This window comes from Trifolium pratense, linkage group LG3, assembly GCF_020283565.1.
Source record: "Trifolium pratense cultivar HEN17-A07 linkage group LG3, ARS_RC_1.1, whole genome shotgun sequence".
Taxonomy (NCBI): Eukaryota; Viridiplantae; Streptophyta; class Magnoliopsida; order Fabales; family Fabaceae; genus Trifolium; species Trifolium pratense.
The window spans coordinates 37,277,681-37,298,639 of NC_060061.1; the positions used below are offsets into that span (position 1 = coordinate 37,277,681).

Consider the following 20,959-nt stretch of genomic DNA (forward strand, 5'->3'; position numbering starts at 1 on the left):
AAAATATGGTAATGAGATTTAAATAAAGGGTAATATCACTCATTAGAGACATAATTCAGTGTTAATACTGAGTAAAAAATGTTACTGACTTTTACATGTGTAATCATACTATCAATCCAGCACCTGTGATACAATCATACAACAATGACTGAAAGTAATGCAGTTAAAGAAATGACCTTTATCGAAACAAGGTTGTAACACAATGAGCGATTTATTGTCTGGTTCAACGTTCAAATTAACATTCTCGTGTCTCAATGCCAATTTTAGCATGATTTTGTGAAGCTATTAATATAAGTTCCTCTTTAAACGCAAGGCAGTGTCGAGTTCACCGCCATAACAAACATGCTATGAACCATCTTCTCTATAAAGTATATCTTTTCTTTATACCAGAAGCAAAAACCTGTATCCTTAAAGGCCTGGAAAAGTCATTATAACTCTTCATCATTTAGGTACTTTAGTGTAGGCAAAACTTTGACGATAAATGAAGTGAAGTTCTCGTCTGCAACTGCATTTCCTGTAATGTTCAAATCTGTCAAGTTCAAGCTTTCAAAGATCAAGAAAGCTTCCCAAAACTTTGTGGCACTGTAACTGCCGCAAAGGATTTCAAAACGGTCCCAGGCAAATACTTCAGTATGTGCTAAAGGAGAAGAGCAGAGATATCTTCTTGTGTCAATAGAGTGAGAGCCTAGCTCATTGTGAGAGATATTCAACACTTTAAGTGACTTGAGCGATCTGAGAGGCCCCAAAGCAGTAAAACTACCAAGTTTATTATGACTCAGATTTAAGCAAGATAGAAGTTGCATGGCCTCCAACCCTGTCAAAAGATTCAGTGTGAGACCCTATTTCAACTTTTAGATACAATGTCAGAAGCAAATATTGCCGAAAGTGATTAGCCAAGGGCATATGATCAAAAGACGATTGCATGAAATGATGAAAGTAAATTTATTAATTTTCATTCAACCATTAACTATTCTCATTAAAGGTTGGGTACGATTAGCAAGAAGTGGATGGCTTGAGCAAACAGTAGGAAAATTTGGATTAGAAAATCGTGAAAGTTAAAAAATAGGACATAATTTCATGCAGTCTAGTTAAAGCCAAAAAATTGGGGTTCAGGGAAGTAGATACAGGATCAGGCACAGTTGCATATTTGAGCACATGTTGCTGACCACACTCGGTAATAATAAGGCTAAATTATAGTGGTCTTTGAGTGGAGGAAAAGGGCAAGTTATCGCAAAATTATAAATTATGGAAGTTCTACCTTCAATTGATCGAAGTTCATTGTGGCTAAGATCTAGCATTTGCACCCATAGTAAATTCTTGATGGACCCCATCCGTGACAACGATAGATTTTGTAATCGTAGACAGACATAACTAGTATTTGTTTCCGTTGCATCTTTATAGTAGTGGCAATGTGGTAGTAAAGACTCTTCAGATGAAGTTATCTGTAGAATCCTCAAACATAACAAATAGAATTGATTCATTGTGGAAGGAATATAAAATTTGAAATACTATAAAGCTAGTTATAATTTATAAATATAAAAATACACCAGCCTTGCTTCATAAAAGCTTCCAATTTCAAGTGCACTTTCATAGAAATAACAATTGACTGAAAAAAAGCAAGTACAAAATTACATTCAATCTGAGAATTCAAGCAACAAGTTGGTTCTAAAGTATTTCCGTTTCCACGAGGCGTACATGTACGAGGCGCAGATTTTCCCATCCATCATTCGGACAGCCCATTATATAATTGTGCGTGGTGCATAAATCACAGGCCCGGTCACAGCCCATTATCTTTAAAACATTTTCTATCATTTGAGTTATGGTATAAATCTTTTGTACTTCTCTCAGCATAAATTTTTTTTTGACTGCGGAGCAGCCTCATGAACACTCTACGATTTGCCTTGTTCTATTCCTTATCTTATCCTTGATTTAGTCTAACATTCTAACTCGTTAACAAAATTTTCCCTTCCTTTTATGCATTCCCTCCCTATGTATTTTTTATACTCTCTCTGTATATTTGTGTGCTAAATCTTCCTAGTCGTCGATGATTTTAATGTGTTGATACTTGACATTTTTTAAGGCATATTGAATGATGTGAGTTTACTTGACACATTTTGAAATGAACATATTAAATCACCTGGAGTTTACGCATCACGTAAATAAGTCCTTAAGGACATTGTGATGCCTTAGACTAACATTACTTTTTATTTTATTGATATTTCCGAATTTTTTTTAGTTCGTTCATGTCAACAAATAACTGAAGTTCCATATGACTAGATGGAAATTTTAATAAATTAACAAACATCAAAACGTGAATGAATAAATTTGATTTATCATGGAAGCAACAGAAAATTTGCAATACTATAAGGCTAGTTGTAAATATAAAAGTACACCATCGTTGCATCATAGAAGCTTTCAAATTCAAGTGCACATTTATAGAAAATATAGTTGACCAAAAAAAAGCAAGTAAAAATTACATTCAATCTGAGAATTCAAGCATGGAGTTGGTTCTAAAGAATATTTGTTTCCACGTTTTTTCTCATATCCAGGTGAGAATCGCAGAAATCCTTAGGGTTTTTTTCTCAGAAAATTCATTAAGAATAAACACACTAAAAGATGTTCAATACTTAAAGAGAGTAAATTTTACCTGCTGAAGTAATACCAGACTATGCTCATCCTTGTAGTATAGAGAATGTGTTGGATCCAACTTCATCAGTTCAGTGTAAAGTTTAAGAATTTCGTCGGTGTGCTTTTTTCTTTTATCATGTTCAGGTGATAACGAATCAAGAGCAGTCAAAAGTCTTGCAAGTGTAAGCTTTCCAATTTTACTACAAAAATCAAACAAAGAACAATATCAAATTGAAATATAACCGGAAAATATGGGAAAAGAACTTACTAGGTAGCATTTCAAACCATAAAGCCATACTTTCAATGGTTCCACCTTACCAGTCTGACAACAAATCCTGATAATTTGTTATTTCTTCATCAATTGCCTCCCTGCACCAATTGGAAGTTGTTGGAATGTGGTGATCAGTAGATGTAACGAAGTTTGATTCTTCAAAATGATCAATTTTTTGGAAATCACTATCCTTCCACGAAGTCAACTTTGGATATTGCCCTTCAACAGGTTCTGTATGAGCAGTCTGTACACACAATTCAAAAGCAATTTGGGAAGGGTCCCCATAATGATATCCATTTGAAGATACAATACCCGCAGAATATCCAATGGTGATCTCTATAGAGTAGGTTTTCGATAGTTGGAGCTCCATATTTCCAAGTTTTAGGTACACAACCCAAACTTGAGCAGTACTCGAGTTGTTTACTGAAAGTGGTTTCCAAACAAGATCCTCTTTCAATATTTCAGATTTAACGGCCACTGTGGACGAGTTGATGCCTTCAACGGCTTGATTAAAATATAGAATGATGGGAAGTGTTGTAGTGCCTGATAGTGTACTATTCAACAGAGACAAACCATGAAGACGGTTGTTTCCATGTCCATTCAGTGTTATAGTAGATCCACGAGATGGCCAAGATGAAACAAGTAGAGGAGCACCATTTTTCACGGTTTGATCAATAAGCCAAAGATGATAAAACCAACCACTCTGATCATCTGGGTCAGTAAAAATAGCATTGCGGACATGTTCATACTCCTCTTGCAAAACCTTTTCTTTGTGTGAAAATCCTTCAGCCTTTCTTTTAAGTAAATTAGATAAAATTGCACTGGAAATTTTCAATGGAACAGAATATGTATTAATATAATTAGTTAATCAATAGTCAAGTTAAATAAAATCTTAAAGAATGTAATTAAATTGAGCACAGTAAAAAAAACACTGAATGAAAACCAAAAAACAATTCTGTTACTATAAAAGCATAGTATATATGGTTTGTATGTATTACACACAAACCATAAACTACCTTGCACTGTCGAAATATCTCTTATAGGCAAATGATAAAATGCATAGCATATCATCGCGTATGATGATTATTCAAGATCTTGGAAATAAACCATTGGAAGGGTAATTTTTTTTAAATACGAGCGACAATATACAAATGAGTTCATTTATGAGAATCTTCTAGAATGCTTCAAATGTAGCATCCAATTGATTATTGACAATACAAAAAGAATATTTTTCAAATACGTAGGTGAATGTAGGCATGCAAATGCAATCAACCACTGTTTTTTGTCACAATTTATCGCACATAAATATCAGCACATATCCAAGGGTTGCTTGAAAAACCTTTTAAAAAATGTAACATTGATAGATGGCCATGTTTGTTTCTAGAACAAGCATAATTGGACAAATCAATCTTGTGTAAGCCAATATGTAAGCAAGATGCGTGATAAAAACAATGCATCATACAATATCATTCTTAACCTTGCAATTTAACGCTTTTTCAGATACAAGCAAAACAGTTAGCGACAAACGAATGCAACTGTCTATGCAGCTCTGTAAGAAAATACACATGATGCATTCAACAGTCACCATGATAACCCTTTGAAAGAGTAAGTTTTTAACATACCTCCTATTATGCCACGCAGAGTAATTACTAAAATTTTCCCCTATCACTTCCTCCGTGTATTTCAACTCATCCTCATCTGATCTTTTCATTAGATCAGTAACAAACCTGAAAGTAATATCAAAACAAAAAAAAAATGACACCAATCTCTCAAATGGCAAATTCTTTTTCTCTTTATCAAAAGGCAAAATATTTAACCTCCGGTAATTCCATGCGTGAAAATTCCGCGGATCGGCCTTCTGAAAACCATTCAAAAGCCGCATTTCGTGATCTATGGATGAATGCCCCTTGCTGAGCACCCATTTTCTATGATGCCAAGCACCGTAGGACTTAAAATTCTTCCTCAACGCATTTTCAACCTAAACAATACAAAATCAATAGAAAAAAACTAACCACCATTCGGCATTTTGCAATCAAGTAGAAAATCTATCACTTCAAAAAAAATCTACATCTACATTATTCACTTCAAAAATTCTCACCAATTTGAGCTCCTGATCGAAGAGAGACGCAACGGAATCGGAATCAGATTGAGAGAGATTGTGTTGAACAGCGAGTTTTCTGTAATTCCAAGCTGTGTAACATTCTGGATTATTTTCTAGAAGCTTCGCGCTCAAATCTAATGCTTCTTTGCTATATCTGCAACCAGATTTATCCAAATTGAATCAAAATGAAGAACAACAAAAAAAAAAAAATAAGCGAAAGAGAAGAGAGAAAGAAACAACGTACATGCGATTTTGGTGATTGGCGAGGAACTGAGATTGAAGTAAACGAAGCTTTTCAGCTTTGGCTGATAAAACTGATTCGTCTTCTTCTTTCAACGGTTTGCGAGGTCTACCGTGCATTTTGGTTTCAGGTAAGGGTTTTTGTGTGGTTTACTTTGATTTGACGTGTGAAGTAGAAATAGTGAGACGAAATTGCGGTGAAAAATTGGTGAGGGAAGAGGCGGTGTAGAGAATTGGCGGCGGCGGTGGTGGTGGTGCGGCGGAGTGAAACAGAGAGAACCGTGAAAAAGTGAAAAACAGTTTTTGGCTCCGATGTGGAGAAAGAAAGGTGATTCCCTCCAAGTAATTTCTTTCTCCCTTATAATGTGTTTGGTGGAGATGAATTAGGGGAGAGAGAAGTTGATTTTATGGGTTCATTTTCATTTTAAGTCCAAAGTTGAATTTATATGGTAGGATCTTGGAAATAACTACCATCTATCGAGAAAATCATATATTTAAGTATTCTTTTGTTGTTTGAGAATTAATATAATGATGATATAAATTATTGTTGTAATACTAATTAAGGGAATGGAGAGTAAAGAGAAGTTTGGATGATATTTCTTACTATTCTCACTCTATGTTTTATATATATATATATATATCAAAGTTTCTCCACCTCTGGTCGAGGCTACGGCGCTGTGTTGGTGTTTAAAGTGGATTCAAGCCTCAACACACCATGAATGTATTACCATTGAAATCAGATTCTGAGATTTCTTTCAAGTGTCTAATTGGTAGTTTGTGATGTTCTGTTGGAAAATATAATCCAAGATTGTAGGAATTTTCTTTCTAGTAATTTTTGTATTTGTTAGAAGGAGCAAAAATGTTGCTGCTTATGAACTTAGCTTCTATGACTAGGAATGTAGGTGGGTTGCGCCCCTGGCTCAGTGGCAAAGGTCGTTTATATTGAATCTTCTGTTTCTTTTTTTAATAAAATAACTTACATTGATAATTTGCATTACTATTTTAAGTTGACATTTTATATAATTATTTCAACATCAATAGTAACAAATGTCTTTCATTTTAGATAGATATTTCAACATTGATAATTTGTTATATGGAGTGAAGTGGGATGACATGACGGAAAATTGGTTGACAATGAAAATTTATTTTATACTATATGTGCATATTCCTTTTTTCTCATTTATCCGAAGGTTTAGTATCACAGTATTATTAAAATGTACAAATTAAAACAACAATAACATTTTTATTTGAATTCTATTTTTAACAGGTATAAGATTTTCAATGTAATTTGGTCTTCTAAAGAGGTTATCAAGTTAAAGTAGTCTTCTTAAAAGATATAGTTATGTTGGGAAATTTCATACATGTTGAAAATGTAATTCAAATGAGTGAGAGTTTAAAAGATTTCACTTTCACATTTTTGTTTTACTTTGCACATTAGTTTTCAATTTTGAATTAATTGAAATTAAAGTTAAGTATCACATTTTTAACACTTTAACCCATTAATTGTGATCTTTGAAGAAAAGACCTTTATCATTGAGCTTGCAAGCAGGCTGATGCAAGGTGAGGAACCTGCAGCTGCAGTGGAGTTGTTATAACTATAGTAACTAGTAAAAACCACTCAACTAAGTGATTTTATTAAAACTCCAAAATATATTCTTTAGTGAAATCACGGTGATGTGGATCTAAGTTCTTCCGTATGATTTGAGGGATTTAACCAAGTGATATGTTTTCAACAAAGTAACAAACAAAAATGGAAACACAAACAAGAAAATGTGGAGTAGGAAAGAAATTGCCACACTCCACAAGAGAATGATAAGATAAAGGTAGAATCGCCACAAAAGTAGCAAACTCTTTATAAAATTCAAGTTTAATTCAAAAAAGAATCCTAGAGAGCATTTTTCTAATCTCGGTATCTCACACAGTGTTTTCTTCTTCTTCTTCTTCTAAAATTATCAAAAGTCATACATTAATGCATGCATCATTATATGTTAAACACATTGAAATAAGATAACCCTTAAAACTCAAGTTCCATGTAGCAGATAGCTTCAATATAACAGTCCAATATAATAAGTAAATAAATGGTTTAAAACACCATGATCAGTTTATAAATTATTAACTTCCTTTGGTTCATATCATATTCATAGCCTATATTCTATTTTCCTGAGTGACACCCCAACAAAGAAAAACTGTTGAAAATCCTCAAGCTTTCCTAATCCTAATCAATGTCTGCTCCTGGTTGGATCTTTCTTCCATTGTAATCATTTAATTAATAATTTAACTAATATGAATACTTGAAGCACAAAACCCCTCTAAATTAATAAAATCATTCTCCAAAGACCATATCTCCATTACGACGCTGTTCGTTCATCTCCGCACTCATTGTCGGCATGTCTCCATTAGGCGCGAACACCACTTCTGTAACAACATTTCCAGGACTGTCCTCTTTGGATTGCAATTCTGCTGACTTCTCATTTTCAAAAACCTTTTGATTATTTAAAGCAAAAGAACCGTCTCCAGCTAATGTCTCTTTCTCATGATGATTAGTTGATTCTCCGTTCTCAGAATTCATGATGGATTCCGAAGGCAATGCTGCTTCAGATTTGATTTCTTGGAGGCGAGATTCACCATTAACACTTGCTAGTAATTCTACCCCGGGATTGATATTTGTAGTTAATGCTCCATTCTCAGAAATCTCCATCGCTTCCGAAGGCAATGCTGCTTCAGATTTGATTTCCTGGAGACCGGATTCACCATTAACACTTGCTAGTGATTCTACCTCGGGATTGATATTTGTAGTCGATACTCCATTCTCAGAAATCTCCATAGCTTCCGAAGGCAATGCTGCTTCAGATTTGATTTCCTGGAGGCCGGATTCACCATTAACACTTGCTAGTGATTCTACCTTTGGATTGATATTTGTAGTTAATGCTCTATTCTCAGAAATCTCCATGGCTTCCGAAGGCAATGCTGCTTCAGATTTGATTTCCTGGAGACCGGATTCACCATTAACACTTGCTAGTGATTCTACCTTTGGATTGATATTTGTAGTTGATACTCCGTTCTCAGAAATCTCCATGGCTTCCGAAGGCGTTGCTGCTTCAGATTTGATTTTCTGGAGGCCAGATTCACCATTAACACTTGCAAGTGATTCAACCCCAAGATTGATATTTGTAGGTGATACACCATTCTCAGGATTCTTCATGATTTCTGAAGGTAATGCTGCTTCAGTTTTGATTTCATGGAGGCCAGATTCGCCATTAACACTTGCAAGTGATTCTACCCCGAGATTGATATTTGTAGTTGATACTCCATTCTCAGAAATCTTCAAGGCTTCTGAAGGAAATTCTGCTTCAGATTTGATTTCCAGGAGGCCAGATTCACCATTAACACTTGCTAGTGATTCTACCCCGTGATTGATATTTGCAGTTGATACTCCATTCTCAGAAATCTTCATGGCTTCTAAAGGGAATGCTGCTTCAGATTTGGTTTCCTGGAGGCCAGATTCACCATTAATTGATTCTACCTTGGGATTGATAGTTGTGGATGATACACCATTCTCAGAATTCTTCATGGCTTCCGAAGGGAATGCGTTTTCAGATTTGATTTCCTGGAGGCCAGATTCACCATTAACTGATTCTACCTCGGGATTGATATTTGCTCCATCGCCAGCATTGTTACGGCGCCTCTTATTTTTAGACGGTTTCCTCTTGGAACATTTCCTTTTAAAGCGTGATTTCTTAGGCTTTGGAGCTTTCAAAGCCTCATCAGCAACAGGATCTGCTGGCCTTTTTCTGGATGGAATGACAGTCAAAGGGCCAAACTGGTTTTGAGAAGACTGAGATGCATTTGTCTGGATAGCTAATAAAGCAGTTCTTGCGGCTTTTATCTCCGCTTCCTTCTTAGTTTTTGTTTGTCCCCCAATATAGAGAATCCCTCCAATGTCGACTGTACATGAAAATAATGGTGCTCTACGTGGTGTGTCATCCTTTTTGCACTGATACGTTGGCATTGCATAATTCATCTTCTGTGCATATTCCTGAAGTAAATTCTTGCATAATCCAGTTTCATGCTGGAAGAAAACACCATTAAAATTATCAGAGGCAGAAAATATACAATAACATGTAAGGCTGTAATATATTAGAATACGGAACAGAACATAGAATTCATGTATGTCTAAAGAGAATCCAATAAGGAACCTCAGACAAAATATGCAACAATTATATTTCTTCTCATCGTCAAAATGGACAATACAAAGTCATAGTGAGTGCAAAGAAAGTACGGATTGTTAAGTTAGGTTAAATAACAACCTGTTGAATACTAAGAAAACTAGAAAAGTAACCATTAGCTAATCATCATCAACATAAAGACAGTAAGCCGAGAAGATAATCACTCTTGAAAGTAGTAAAAGCCGAGAAGATGGTAAACACTACTTACAACAGGTTGAGTGATGGACTGATCGACTGCACCAGATTTGGCCAACTCCACCAAAGCAACCTCTGCAGCTGACTGTTCTGCAGCTTTACGGTTAAAAAACCCAACCAAAGAATCATACCGAACGTCATTCACAACCACTGTTGACCTAAAAGAAGGTTCATGGGAAGGACCTTCCTTGATAGTTTCATACACCGGTGTGGGGAGTCCCGCTTTCTGAGCATACTCTTGCAATCGGCTCTTGAACACATAACAATTTGAAACACCTAAACATATAAAAAAGAAAGCAAGTAAATACAAGAGTTGAATTTTTATGTGTAATTAAGTTGACACGAGGAAACCTAAATTGACCATTTATTGCATCTCAAACCATCAGTTTTGGTCCTAGAATGGATCTAATTTCAGCAGCAGCAACCGCCATGCCTTTTTTCACAAAGTCAAGTTGAATAAATTAATCAATTACACCACAAAACCCTGTCATGTATACTGTCCAAGTATAAACTATTTACTTAAAAATCTCTCTAACTGATTTAACCTATTGTTCTCCACAGTCTTTCTAAATGTCAAACTATTGGACTATCTTACGTTCAGGAACAACCCTCCTTACTAGGTTTTTCCCCCCGCAAACATCCAAACCATCTAAAACGAAACTCTACCATATTTTTTACAATGAGATCTATCCTAATTTTCTCTCTAGTAATTGCATTCCTAATCCCCTAATTTCTTAATATCTACAACAATAGGTTTACTTTCTTGTTGGTTATTTACTAATCAACATTAAGGGTATGTTTGGATGGAGGATTTTGGATGGGAGGGCTTTTTTTTTCTCCATCAATTAAGGAAGTTATAATTGTCATGTTATATGATCATATATCACATTATCCTTTCAATTTATTTAAAATCTCATAAATATGTAAAAAATGTAGAATTGGTCTCCAAAACTCAACATCCAAACATACCCTAAGTTTCAAACAACATTGCAAGATGTACATATTTTCTTTGAAGTTTGAATGGTACTTTCCTATCACATATCATCCTAATTCCTAAACATGTTTCACTTCATTCATTCATCCAATTCAGTAAGATTAATCAAGGATTCCAAAATCATTCAACAAAAACAGTCTCATTTCATTTTCATTTAAAAAGTATAAATTAACCCTATCTACATCAATCTCTTAAAGTTACAATCTTTTTCATTTACTCACCCACCCAAAAGGCCAAAACATTCAAAGATCAAATTTTTATTCCAGATATATAAAAATAAAACTATATACAACAAAAGAAACATCATCAGAAAATAAAATAACAACATTGGGTGATAAAAATCAGCAAAAAAATTTATTAAAAAACAAAACCCTTTTTTCCCTCATTTGCGTTGCAAAAACAAAAACCCTGAAAGAGAATAATAGTATACCTTGAAAATCTTCATTAGTGGTAGACATTGGTGAAAAATTGATGGTAGTTTGTGTGTGAAAATTGAATGGTTTTGTGAGTGGAAATTAGTACATGCAGTTATGAAGATTATAAAGTGAGAGAAAAGGTGAGAAAGTTGTGAGAATGAAGATGAAAATATTGTGTGTGTACGGTGAAGCTAATGTCGGAATCTGCGCCGTTCTGATTCTAGTAAAAGTGATTCAGACGCGTTTTTTGTGAGTGAATGAGTAAGTGGACATATAGAATAGTATATGATTTTATATTGGAATATTTTATTTATTTTTGAAGGAGATTTTGTATTTTTTATTTTACTAGAAGAATTTTATTGTGTTGGGTCTCGAAGCTTACTAAAGTCGGAATAGATATGTTTAGTTTGAAATAATCATTGACTCGTTGAATTCGCGTTATTATGAGGTATGCGTTAATTTCTTACTGACTTGATCAACGTTCATTTTTTTATATATATTTTTGTGTCTGGAGTGGGCATTAGATTCGCTGAACTGACATTATTATGGGGTGTGCGTTAATTTCTTACCAATTTGATCAATGTTTATTTTTTATATTTTTGTGTTTCGGGTGGACATTAGACTCGTTAGACTCGCAATACTATGGGGATGCATCAATTTCTTACAAACTTGATTCAATTCTTTTTGCCCCTATCACTTTTCCCTTAACCTTCATGAAAATATTTTTTTTAATGAAACATCGTTCACAAGTTAAAATGTAAGCTCTTCCATCATTTTCTTGAAAATATTTTGTATGAAATACCGTATGAGTGGGTGAGTGATTGAAAAATGAAAAAAGAAGTTTCAATCTATAAAATTCTAGGGTTGTGTGATTGATCGATGTTATATCATAGTCGCTCTGGTGGCCAGTTAAAGTTTTTACAGAAAGATAGTTCAGTGTGATTTAACTAGCTAATCTTATAAAAAAAGCAAATTCTAAAAGAAAAAAAATAACATTTTGTTACTTAAGTTGCGAACTCAATCATTTTATCCTCTTCGTCCAAATAATTCTACAAGGCACACGAGAAAATCTGGAGGCGCGAAAAGAAATTTCAAGCCATAATGCTCCCTTTCTTCAATCGGACAGCCCATTGCATATTTGTGTCCGGAGCATAAATCACAGGCCCAGTCACAGCCCATTATAATTTGGTGACTAGAAGTGGAGTCAGAATTATTATAGTTTAAGAAGTTGATTAATTTTCTTTTTACGAAAGAAATTAATTAATCCTTTTTTTTCAGTTTAAAAGACACCCACCGCCAGTGTAATTTTATACTGACAACATGAGAGAAAATATGAGAGAAAATTGGAGATGATCCAAATCCGGCACGGCACCTATTAGAAATTATTATGGAAATGTTGTCAAACAATGTGCAATTTTTTCTTTGAGTTTTCAAAATAAGAACGAGAGCTAGTATTGCATTTACAACATGAACAAAGTAAAATTTGTGCCGAGAACGGATTTGCCATCAGAAATAATCATGTTCCGATTTTTCTAAAGAGTTCAAACCATCACTGCAAAAAAGGTTGGCCAATGCAAATTGGTACCGCCATTATTTGTACTAGTAAGATTTTGGTGAAGTTGGTTATAATAAAGATCCAAATTAAACCATTAAGTTTGATCTAGTGGTGATGAATTTAAATAGTACGTTAAAGGTTCTGAGTTCGATCCTCAACTCCATTGTAAGCTAAAAAGATTCAAATTGAAAATTTTTGCTCAACATTTTATTTTTATTTTTGGTGTTAACTTTCGGTCTGGTAATACATAGTTTTCCGCGAAATGATTAAAGTATGACCGATAATTATTATTCTCAACAATCGAACTCAGATTCTCTCAAATGATTTATTATAGGTTGAACTCATTATCCGTTTAAAGTCCAGTCACATAGTTATGGTGTGTTTCATCTGCTAAAGAAAAGAGACTGAACGTGACAACTTCAATTGTATTGTGTTTGATTTTAAAATATTCTTGAGACTGAACAAATTGAGAGTAAAACACCAAACAAAAATTTCCAAACCACAAGACAATTTTTTCTGTCTCAAATACAAATTCTCTAAAATATTTAAAAAAAAAACTGTCCATCAAATATTATACCGTACAAAAACAACAAATTATTCAAGGGGGTTGCTAACTTACTCTCATCTAAAAACACGTGAGAGCAAGTTAGCAAACCTACTCCTACTATGTTTTGACCAAAATATCCAAAATAATTACTTAAGTCTCTTTAATTCAAAGGACGGTTTTGTCAATATCATTTTGTTCTATTCTTAATTAAAAAATATCACAAACATTTTGTTTTAATGTGTTTTTTCAAATGACCCATCCAAAGACTACTCAAAGTCAAACACGTTTAACTGTGGAGTTCTTATCAAATGAGCTACCGAAAAGAAGATGCATCTTGTTGATATAGGTAGTACCAAACAATTCTTATATGCCTTCCTTAAACCATGCAGTCCCATACCTGCACGGTCTCAAGATCCCTCTCATTCCGATGTGATTCGTTTTTTCTTAGAAGCTGCCAGAAGCCGCTAATTGTCATGCCTCATGCACCGACAACCACTCCCCGCCCTCGTCAGACCCGAGCGTTACACCGGCCCGGTACGGGTTGTCGGGCTTTCGGGCCGGCCCAGTTTTTTTTTTTTTAATTATTTTTTTTAGTGTTCAAACTCAACCTTATAAATAACTAAAAAACTACGATGTGTTGTGGATACCAAAATTGAACATTCAAATTAACTACTACGCTATGTTAACCATTAATTAGTCTTATATTATACATATATATAGGATCAAAAATTCTCGCGTGCCCTATTTTTACTCGCCCGCTACCTATAAGTTTCTCGTGCGCCCTATTTTTACTCATGCACTACTTATGAGTTTCTTGTGCGCCCTATTTTTACTCATCCGCTTTCTAAGAGTTTTTCGCACGCCCTATTTTTAATTATCTGCTACTTACGAGTTTCTCGGACTCCATATTTTTACTCATCCGCTACTACAATTTTCACGCGCGCCCTATTTTTACTCATCAGCTACCTAAGAGTTTCTCGCGCGCCCTATTTTTAATCATCCGCTACATTACGAGTTTCTCGCGCACCATATTTTTACTCATCCACTACCTAAGAGTTTCTCATGCGCCCTATTTTTAATCATCCTTCGCTACTTACGAGTCTCTCGCGCACCCTATTTTTACTCATCCGCTACCTACGAGTTTCTGGCGCGTCCAATTTTTACTCATCCACTACTTAAGTAGTAAAAATGAAAAATTTGAGGAAAAAACACCATCCGCTACTAAGTAGCGGGTGATATTTGAGATACTCGTAGAGCGGCAAAAGAAACTCTTATAATACAAACTAAGTTCAAATCATCCAAAACATGTTACTTATAATACTTATTTTGAAAAAAAATATTATAATCTATTCGGGCTTACGGGCCGCCCGCGACCCATTTGGGTTAGCCCATATTTTAAACAGGTTTTATCGGACTTGACTAAAAAACCCGGATACAATTCGGGCTAGGATTTTCAAGCCCAAGCCCAAGAAAAAATCGGACTTGGCGGGTCGACCTATTCCAGCTAGCCCATTTTGTGAATAGTAGAAGTCTCCGGTACCTTGTATACTTCTCGGTGCTAAAACATGTTACTTCGCATATTGTTGTTGTATCTTTATAATTGATTTTTTTTTAAGGGTCATGCTAACCAGTGCTCCCGGGGCACTAGTTAAGGAACTAAAAAGGGAAAGAAAAGAAAAAAATTGCATTGAAAAATAAAAAATTTAAACTTTTAAAATGTTGACATCACAAGTTTCAAGATAATATTACTATCTTTAGTTACCTTAACCAATGCCCCGGGGGCACCGGTTAACATTTTCCTTTTTTAAAAACGAGAATGCCAACTTAATTATCAACGAATTATCCTGTCAAAATTTAAATTTGTTTCATTGTTTCATTGATCCATAATTATCTTCTCCAATATTTAACACCCTTAACTCTGAATACCTACTTGAATTAATTCCAAAATGTGCATCTGTATCAACTTCTTTGGACTTCAATTAATTTCAAAATTGGCAAAATGTGCATTTGCATCAATTGCTTTGGAAATGTCGCTTTTCTTTCCAACAAAAAATAAATTACTGTATACTATTATTAGTACTAATCAATGCTTAAATGGAAGTGTTTTTTCTTTTTTGGTTACATTAAAATGAAAGTGATTAGTTAAAACGTCTCTTCTCTCTTGTATAATTGTATTGGTGGTAGATGAGTGTTGATTTTTGCATGTTTCATTAAATAAATGTTGAGTGAGTCAAAAAAAAAATTAAATAAATACTCCCTCCGGTCCTTATTATAAGGAACAATTTGGAAAAAACACACATACCAAGAAATCTTATCTTTCTTAATAAAAATTCTAAAATTTTACAATCTATTCCAAAACTAACCTTGGTGTATTAATTTATCCTTAGGGAATATATCACTCTAATTAATGCATAACTTTGGAATGGATACAATTTAATAAGGGTAAAAATGGAATTGTAAGAATAAATTTAATGATTGTTTCTTATAAAAAGGACCAAATTTTTTTTCCAAATTGTTCCTTATAAAAAGGACCGGAGGGAGTATTGAGCATGATCATGTGGGCTAGCTCTTTTCGCTTTCATTTAGTTAGGTGTTACTAACCTCTTAGGCTAATCACTTCTTCGACCTACAATGCAATAATTTGGGCAAATCTAACACACACAAAACCGGTATGGAGATTGACGTTCACCGTTCACGTATGTGTTCAACAAAATGGAGAATAGTATAAGCTGGTACAAGTTGTGGATATGATGCATGAATGATGAATTCATCTATCTATGCTAACCAGAATAATAATACTGTATTTACAACACACACTAATACAGCTTGTACTAAAATGGAGAATAGTATAAGCTAATACAAGTTGTGGATATGGTTAACCGTTAACGTATCAAGTTTTTTTAACTCATTTTTGTTTAGTATATAGACTGGAGGGAGTATATTTTAGAATAATTCTTGTATGATAACAAGAGTTAGATCCACTCTCTAATATTTATTTTTAAATTATGAAATGATGTAATATTTTTTGTAAATTTAACCGAATAAAATAGATGTATTTTAATTTAACCCAATTTAAACTCTGATTTATAAAACTACAACAACATTAATTTTTTTTGTCGGTTAGATTAATAGCTAGAAATTCATCTCTGAAGTGAATAAGTGGGTTCGAACCCCAACTCTACATATACAACAACAATAGTTTTATCGTAGATATAATAACTTTTCGCTCATGCAATTTTATTTTGAAGGTTTAGTAAAAATAATTGTAGACATGATGCTTATTTTTTTGTCAAGAATAAGTTTATTTAATATTTATTTATCAATTATATCATGAAAGAATGAATCCACTTGTTAGTGGTGTTGAATTGGGTTTTTGAAATAGGTTTCTCTCAAGGTTTTAGGTTCGATTGTCTATTGTATCAATTTCGGTAGATTAGTTTATACAAAGCAAAAAAAAAAACTCTGACTTTACTGAAATCTCCACAAATGGACGGCGAGATTGATCCCCTCAGATTAGTCGGTCCTAAGACCGAATACCAAGTTTTTAGAAAAAAAATATATATCATGAAAGAATGTGGTCCTTACTACTATTAAAAAAATTGTGGTACTTACTACTTTCATTAAATACATTTCCCTATAAATAATAATCAAGGAGGAACAACTCAAAACCCAACCAAACTACTACTACTACTTTCTTGCTAAAAAAACTTTCCATTTCTCTTTCTCACTCACTACTTGGAAATGGGTTCACTACCCAATTTGGAAAGTCCTCTCCAAACTTCAAGAATTTCCACGGTTGTTCCTGCAACCCCACGAGGTGAAGAAAATAGTGCATACAACCTTAACTACATGGACTTATTAATGAAACTTCACTATATCCGATCCATTTATATTTTCAATTCTGAATCGGTTCAAAACCTTTCAATATCCGATTTAAAAACTCCAATGTTTCCATTACTTGATTTATACTCACATGTTTCTGGTCGAGTTAGGGTATCCGAGTCCGGAAGAGCGTTTATCAAGTGCAACGACGCAGGAGTGCGCATAGTGGAGTCGCATTGTGATAAAACTGTTGGTGAATGGTTGGATGAAAATGAATACTCTCTTGATGGACTTGTTCATGATCATGTTCTTGGTCCTGATCTTGCTTTTTCTCCTTTGGTTTTTGTCAAGGTACATACTAAACTATCATTATGATGGCCGATATATAGCACTCATGCAAGTGAATGGTAGGATTGGATTCCTGGAATTAGTCGTTTTTAAGACGAATATTGAATTTTCAAAAGAAAAAATATCTCATGCCACTTTTTTTTATTAGACATATGATATGACCCAAAAGAAAAAATATCTCATAACAACTTTTTTTTATTAGACATATGATATGACCCTATAATTTAGACATAGTCGGATATCGTACTAAACTTTCATTATGATGATCAGTTTAGACATAGTCATAGAACAAGTCCTTTATGAGATTAACCTATAATTTGGATCATATAATTAATAAGTAGTATGAAAAGTTGAAAAGTTTGAATTGTTAAAATATGAGAAATATTTTTTATTTTATTTTTTATCAATGGAAAACTATAAACGGAGGAATCGAGTTCCTTGAATATTAGCTAATTAAACAGTAGCTTAATAGAGAAGATGGACAAATTTGGATGATCTTAAGCTAATTATTAAGCGAAACTTTCAATTTAGCATGTCAATTTGCACAAGAGATTTTCTTCACGGAAGATGCGAGCTAAAACAAGATTTCAATCTCTTAACATAAAAGAAAAGATGTTATCGATAAGAAGAACATATAATGATGAATCGGTAGAATTCATTTTTTTTTTATCCCGACTTTAGATTTTTTTTTTTTTTTGGAGTCATGGACGGTCGCCCTCTTTGCACACCCTACATATGACTTATATATTATATAGATTTTTATATATTGATTTTTTTATATATATAATTCTATTTTTTTATTGAAACTTGTTTAAAAATAATATAAGTTATTTTGAGCTCATTTGTCGTAAATTAGAATAGTAATTTTAAAATTCAATAACTTAATATTCATTGGCATATATATTTCAACATAACAAAAATCGCATACTTTTATCAAAAAGATATTTCACAGGGAGAGTTTGCCACCCATTTGGGTCCCACAAGGATCGAGGGATTAATTTACCCCAAAAAATAAATATTTCTTAAAAAAGATTTTTATGAGGAGCTACTCAAAATAACTTCCATTTTAACCTTTTTTTTTCTTAAAAATAAATCATCCAAACTAGTATAATTTATTATAGCTTTTCTACTCCAAACATAATTTTTATAATTTATTATTCAACTCACTTTTATTAATACATATTCAAACAAACATAAACATTATTGTTGCCAAGAACATGATTATATGGTGATAAAAATCGTCATTTATGCCAAGAATTCAAAGAATGATAGTCACAAGAGATTTAAAAAACATGGATTGATAAGATCTACAATTGTAGGTTCATTCAGTAACTTGAAGAAATGTTGACTCTCTCTCTATCAATTCCACATAAATATAAAAATTTGATGATTTGACAAATACGTTTGTCAAATTCTCAAATAAGAAACCAGAGGGAGTAACACTTTCTTATAAAAGAAAAGTTCATTAATTTTGACAAATAATATGAAATGTTACATTATCCATCCATAAGTTTTTTTTTTTTTTATAAAATGAGAAACAATACCTTGCATTAGAAAATTTTTACTCTCCCTCATTTCTTTTATAAGAGACAATTTATTTTAATAAATTAATTATTCAATAAATTTTTTAAAAATAAAATTATCTCTAATAGGAAGGAGTGATTGATTGTTGAGTTCAAACTTCAAAGCAACTGAACTGAACATGTATGTTTTTCTTCCAGTTCACATATTTTAAATGTGGAGGACTATCAGTGGGACTAAGCTGGGCTCATATCCTAGGAGATGCATTTTCAGCTTTTAAGTTCATTACTAAGTGGAGCCACATACTATCTGGTCAAGCTCCACCAAAATCACTTCACATGCCAAATCTCACCAAACCTCAATTCTTATCAAATTATGATTCTCATAATAATAATCCCATTTCTATCAAAAGGGCAACAATTATTGGGGGGTATTGGCTTAATCCTAATGATAGTTATGTAGCTACTCACACTTTTCACATCACTTCCAAACAACTTCAACATTTGGTTACATCATACACATATTCCAAATCTACCAATATCAACAAAAAATATTTTGAAATTATTTCAGCTATGATATGGAAATGTATAGCACAAATAAAAGGAGATTTTGGACATAAAGTTGTGACAATATGTACTACAAATTTCTCTAATAGGGTTGAAAATGAATTCCCAACAAATGGCTTAGTGTTGAGCAAAATTGAAACAAATTTGTCACCTAAGGAAGTTGATATATTAGAATTAGTAAAACTAATTGTTGAGAAAAAAATAAATGAGAATTATGTATTGGAAAAATTGGTGGAAGAAGGTGAAGGAAAAGATGATTTTATTGTTTATGGAGCAAAATTAACATTTGTTGATTTAGAAGAAGCTGATTTTTATGGAGTAAAGATTAATGGACAAAAACCCATTTTAGCAAATTGTGATTTTCATGGTGTTGGTGATCAAGGAGTTGTTTTGGTTCTTCCTGGACTAGAAGATGATGATGGCAATAATGGAAGGATGATAACAATTTCATTGCCTCAGCAAGAACTTGACCAATTGAAATGTAAACTAGCAAAAGAATGGGGTATATAATATTCTTCACATTTTGGATTTTTATTTTATTAAGTGTTAATGTCAATGGTTTAATTAATTGTGTTGTATTGATTGTTTTTTATCCCTTTGATTGATTGTTGTTGTATGTTATATATCTCCATAGTGCTATTATATAAAAGTTTAGTAAAATTATCTATTAATATTCATTGTCTTGTAAGTTGTTTATGAAATTATTGTATGATGCGTAATTTAAGTGTTTTTTTAAAGAGTTTAGTGACGAGTCTTACACATTTGCAAGAAGTTGAAAATTGTAAGTTGATCCATGTAATTTGGTTTGAACAAGTTTATATTACTTACACTTCAATTACCTAGCTATTCCCTTATAATGACATGTCTCATTAAGTAATTCCCATGCCTTGTGTAATTCTTCAGCCCTACAAAGCAAATCAACCAGACAACTATAATGCTCGGGACCAGGATCTAACAATGACTTAATAAAAAATGAATAAAATAGTATAACGTTGACATGACAGTGCCCAAAGTGTTGAACGCTGGTCTCCCAATAATAATATTATAGGAAGTGAATAGAGTTTTAACTACTAAATACCGCACCTTAATGGTCTTGGCGTTATCCTTATCCCCAACGGTTGTAAGCAGAGAGGCATATCTCATTACGTCCACTCGTTCTCGGGAAAAACCAACCAAAGTTGCCACGTAAGGTTGAAGTTGTTATTCTGCTAACTGCAAAGCTTCCCAATACATGATGTCTGCTGAACTCCCGGAATCTATCAAGACCCTTTTCACAATCTAAACTTAATAAATAATTATTTATAAACTTACTCTAATTAAACTAAAGTAATTTAACTACTCATACAATTTTTTTTTACCTCACTATCTTTATAAATGAATTTTAAGTCAATATATTTCATGAGGGAGTAAATAAGAGAATCTTTACATTATAGAGGTAATAAAAAAATAAATTACGGCGTAAATCAAAACTCACCCAAATTGTAGGAGGTAAAGACCTATTAACTCCAAAAAGTAAATGCAAAATTTAC

The 20,959-nt window shown here is 33.2% G+C and overlaps 3 protein-coding genes across 4 annotated transcripts; 1 reads left to right on the forward strand and 2 right to left on the reverse strand.

Moving 5' to 3' along the window:
- Positions 1-3: 3 nt before the first annotated feature.
- LOC123913765 (geranylgeranyl transferase type-2 subunit alpha 1) lies at positions 4-5,809 on the reverse strand. 2 transcript variants are annotated; one of them, XM_045964614.1, is made up of 8 exons: positions 5,245-5,809; positions 4,998-5,154; positions 4,717-4,877; positions 4,522-4,626; positions 2,947-3,720; positions 2,648-2,828; positions 1,259-1,442; positions 4-814 (listed from the first exon to the last, which is right to left on the reverse strand). In XM_045964614.1, exons 1-8 carry the CDS (start codon positions 5,358-5,360, stop codon positions 429-431), a joined length of 2,064 nt encoding a protein of 687 aa, XP_045820570.1. In that variant the 5' UTR covers positions 5,361-5,809; the 3' UTR covers positions 4-428. The 2 variants fall into 2 exon arrangements, with proteins under 2 accessions (XP_045820570.1, XP_045820569.1); XM_045964613.1 differs by having other exon boundaries at positions 4,522-4,877; positions 5,245-5,648.
- A 1,445-nt stretch (positions 5,810-7,254) lies between these two features.
- On the reverse strand, positions 7,255-11,356 carry LOC123915838 (double-stranded RNA-binding protein 1-like). Its single transcript, XM_045967101.1, has 3 exons — positions 11,086-11,356; positions 9,675-9,937; positions 7,255-9,309 (listed from the first exon to the last, which is right to left on the reverse strand). Exons 1-3 carry the CDS (start codon positions 11,111-11,113, stop codon positions 7,564-7,566), a joined length of 2,037 nt encoding a protein of 678 aa, XP_045823057.1. The 5' UTR covers positions 11,114-11,356; the 3' UTR covers positions 7,255-7,563.
- A 5,406-nt stretch (positions 11,357-16,762) lies between these two features.
- Positions 16,763-20,119, forward strand: LOC123918355 (protein ECERIFERUM 2-like). The gene is made up of 2 exons (XM_045970379.1): positions 16,763-17,346; positions 19,065-20,119. Exons 1-2 carry the CDS (start codon positions 16,915-16,917, stop codon positions 19,938-19,940), a joined length of 1,308 nt encoding a protein of 435 aa, XP_045826335.1. The 5' UTR covers positions 16,763-16,914; the 3' UTR covers positions 19,941-20,119.
- The last annotated feature ends 840 nt before the right edge of the window (positions 20,120-20,959 follow it).

What these genes read in the sequence shown, in the direction of transcription:
- LOC123918355 (XM_045970379.1), top strand. Translation starts at nt 16,915, where the DNA reads ATGGGTTCACTACCCAATTTGGAAAGTCCTCTCCAAACTTCAAGAATT. An exon ending in CTCCTTTGGTTTTTGTCAAG is followed by an intron (nt 17,347 to 19,064) that starts GTACATACTAAA and finishes TTTTTCTTCCAG; the next exon opens with TTCACATATTTTAAATGTGG.
- LOC123913765 (XM_045964613.1), bottom strand. Translation starts at nt 5,360, where the DNA reads ATGCACGGTAGACCTCGCAAACCGTTGAAAGAAGAAGACGAATCAGTT. An exon ending in GCCAATCACCAAAATCGCAT is followed by an intron (nt 5,155 to 5,244) that starts GTACGTTGTTTC and finishes ATCTGGTTGCAG; the next exon opens with ATATAGCAAAGAAGCATTAG. An exon ending in GTCTGGTATTACTTCAGCAG is followed by an intron (nt 1,443 to 2,647) that starts GTAAAATTTACT and finishes AGGATTCTACAG; the next exon opens with ATAACTTCATCTGAAGAGTC.
- LOC123915838 (XM_045967101.1), bottom strand. Translation starts at nt 11,113, where the DNA reads ATGTCTACCACTAATGAAGATTTTCAAG. An exon ending in CACTAATGAAGATTTTCAAG is followed by an intron (nt 9,938 to 11,085) that starts GTATACTATTAT and finishes TTATATGTTTAG; the next exon opens with GTGTTTCAAATTGTTATGTG. An exon ending in AGTCCATCACTCAACCTGTT is followed by an intron (nt 9,310 to 9,674) that starts GTAAGTAGTGTT and finishes GTTTTCTTCCAG; the next exon opens with CATGAAACTGGATTATGCAA.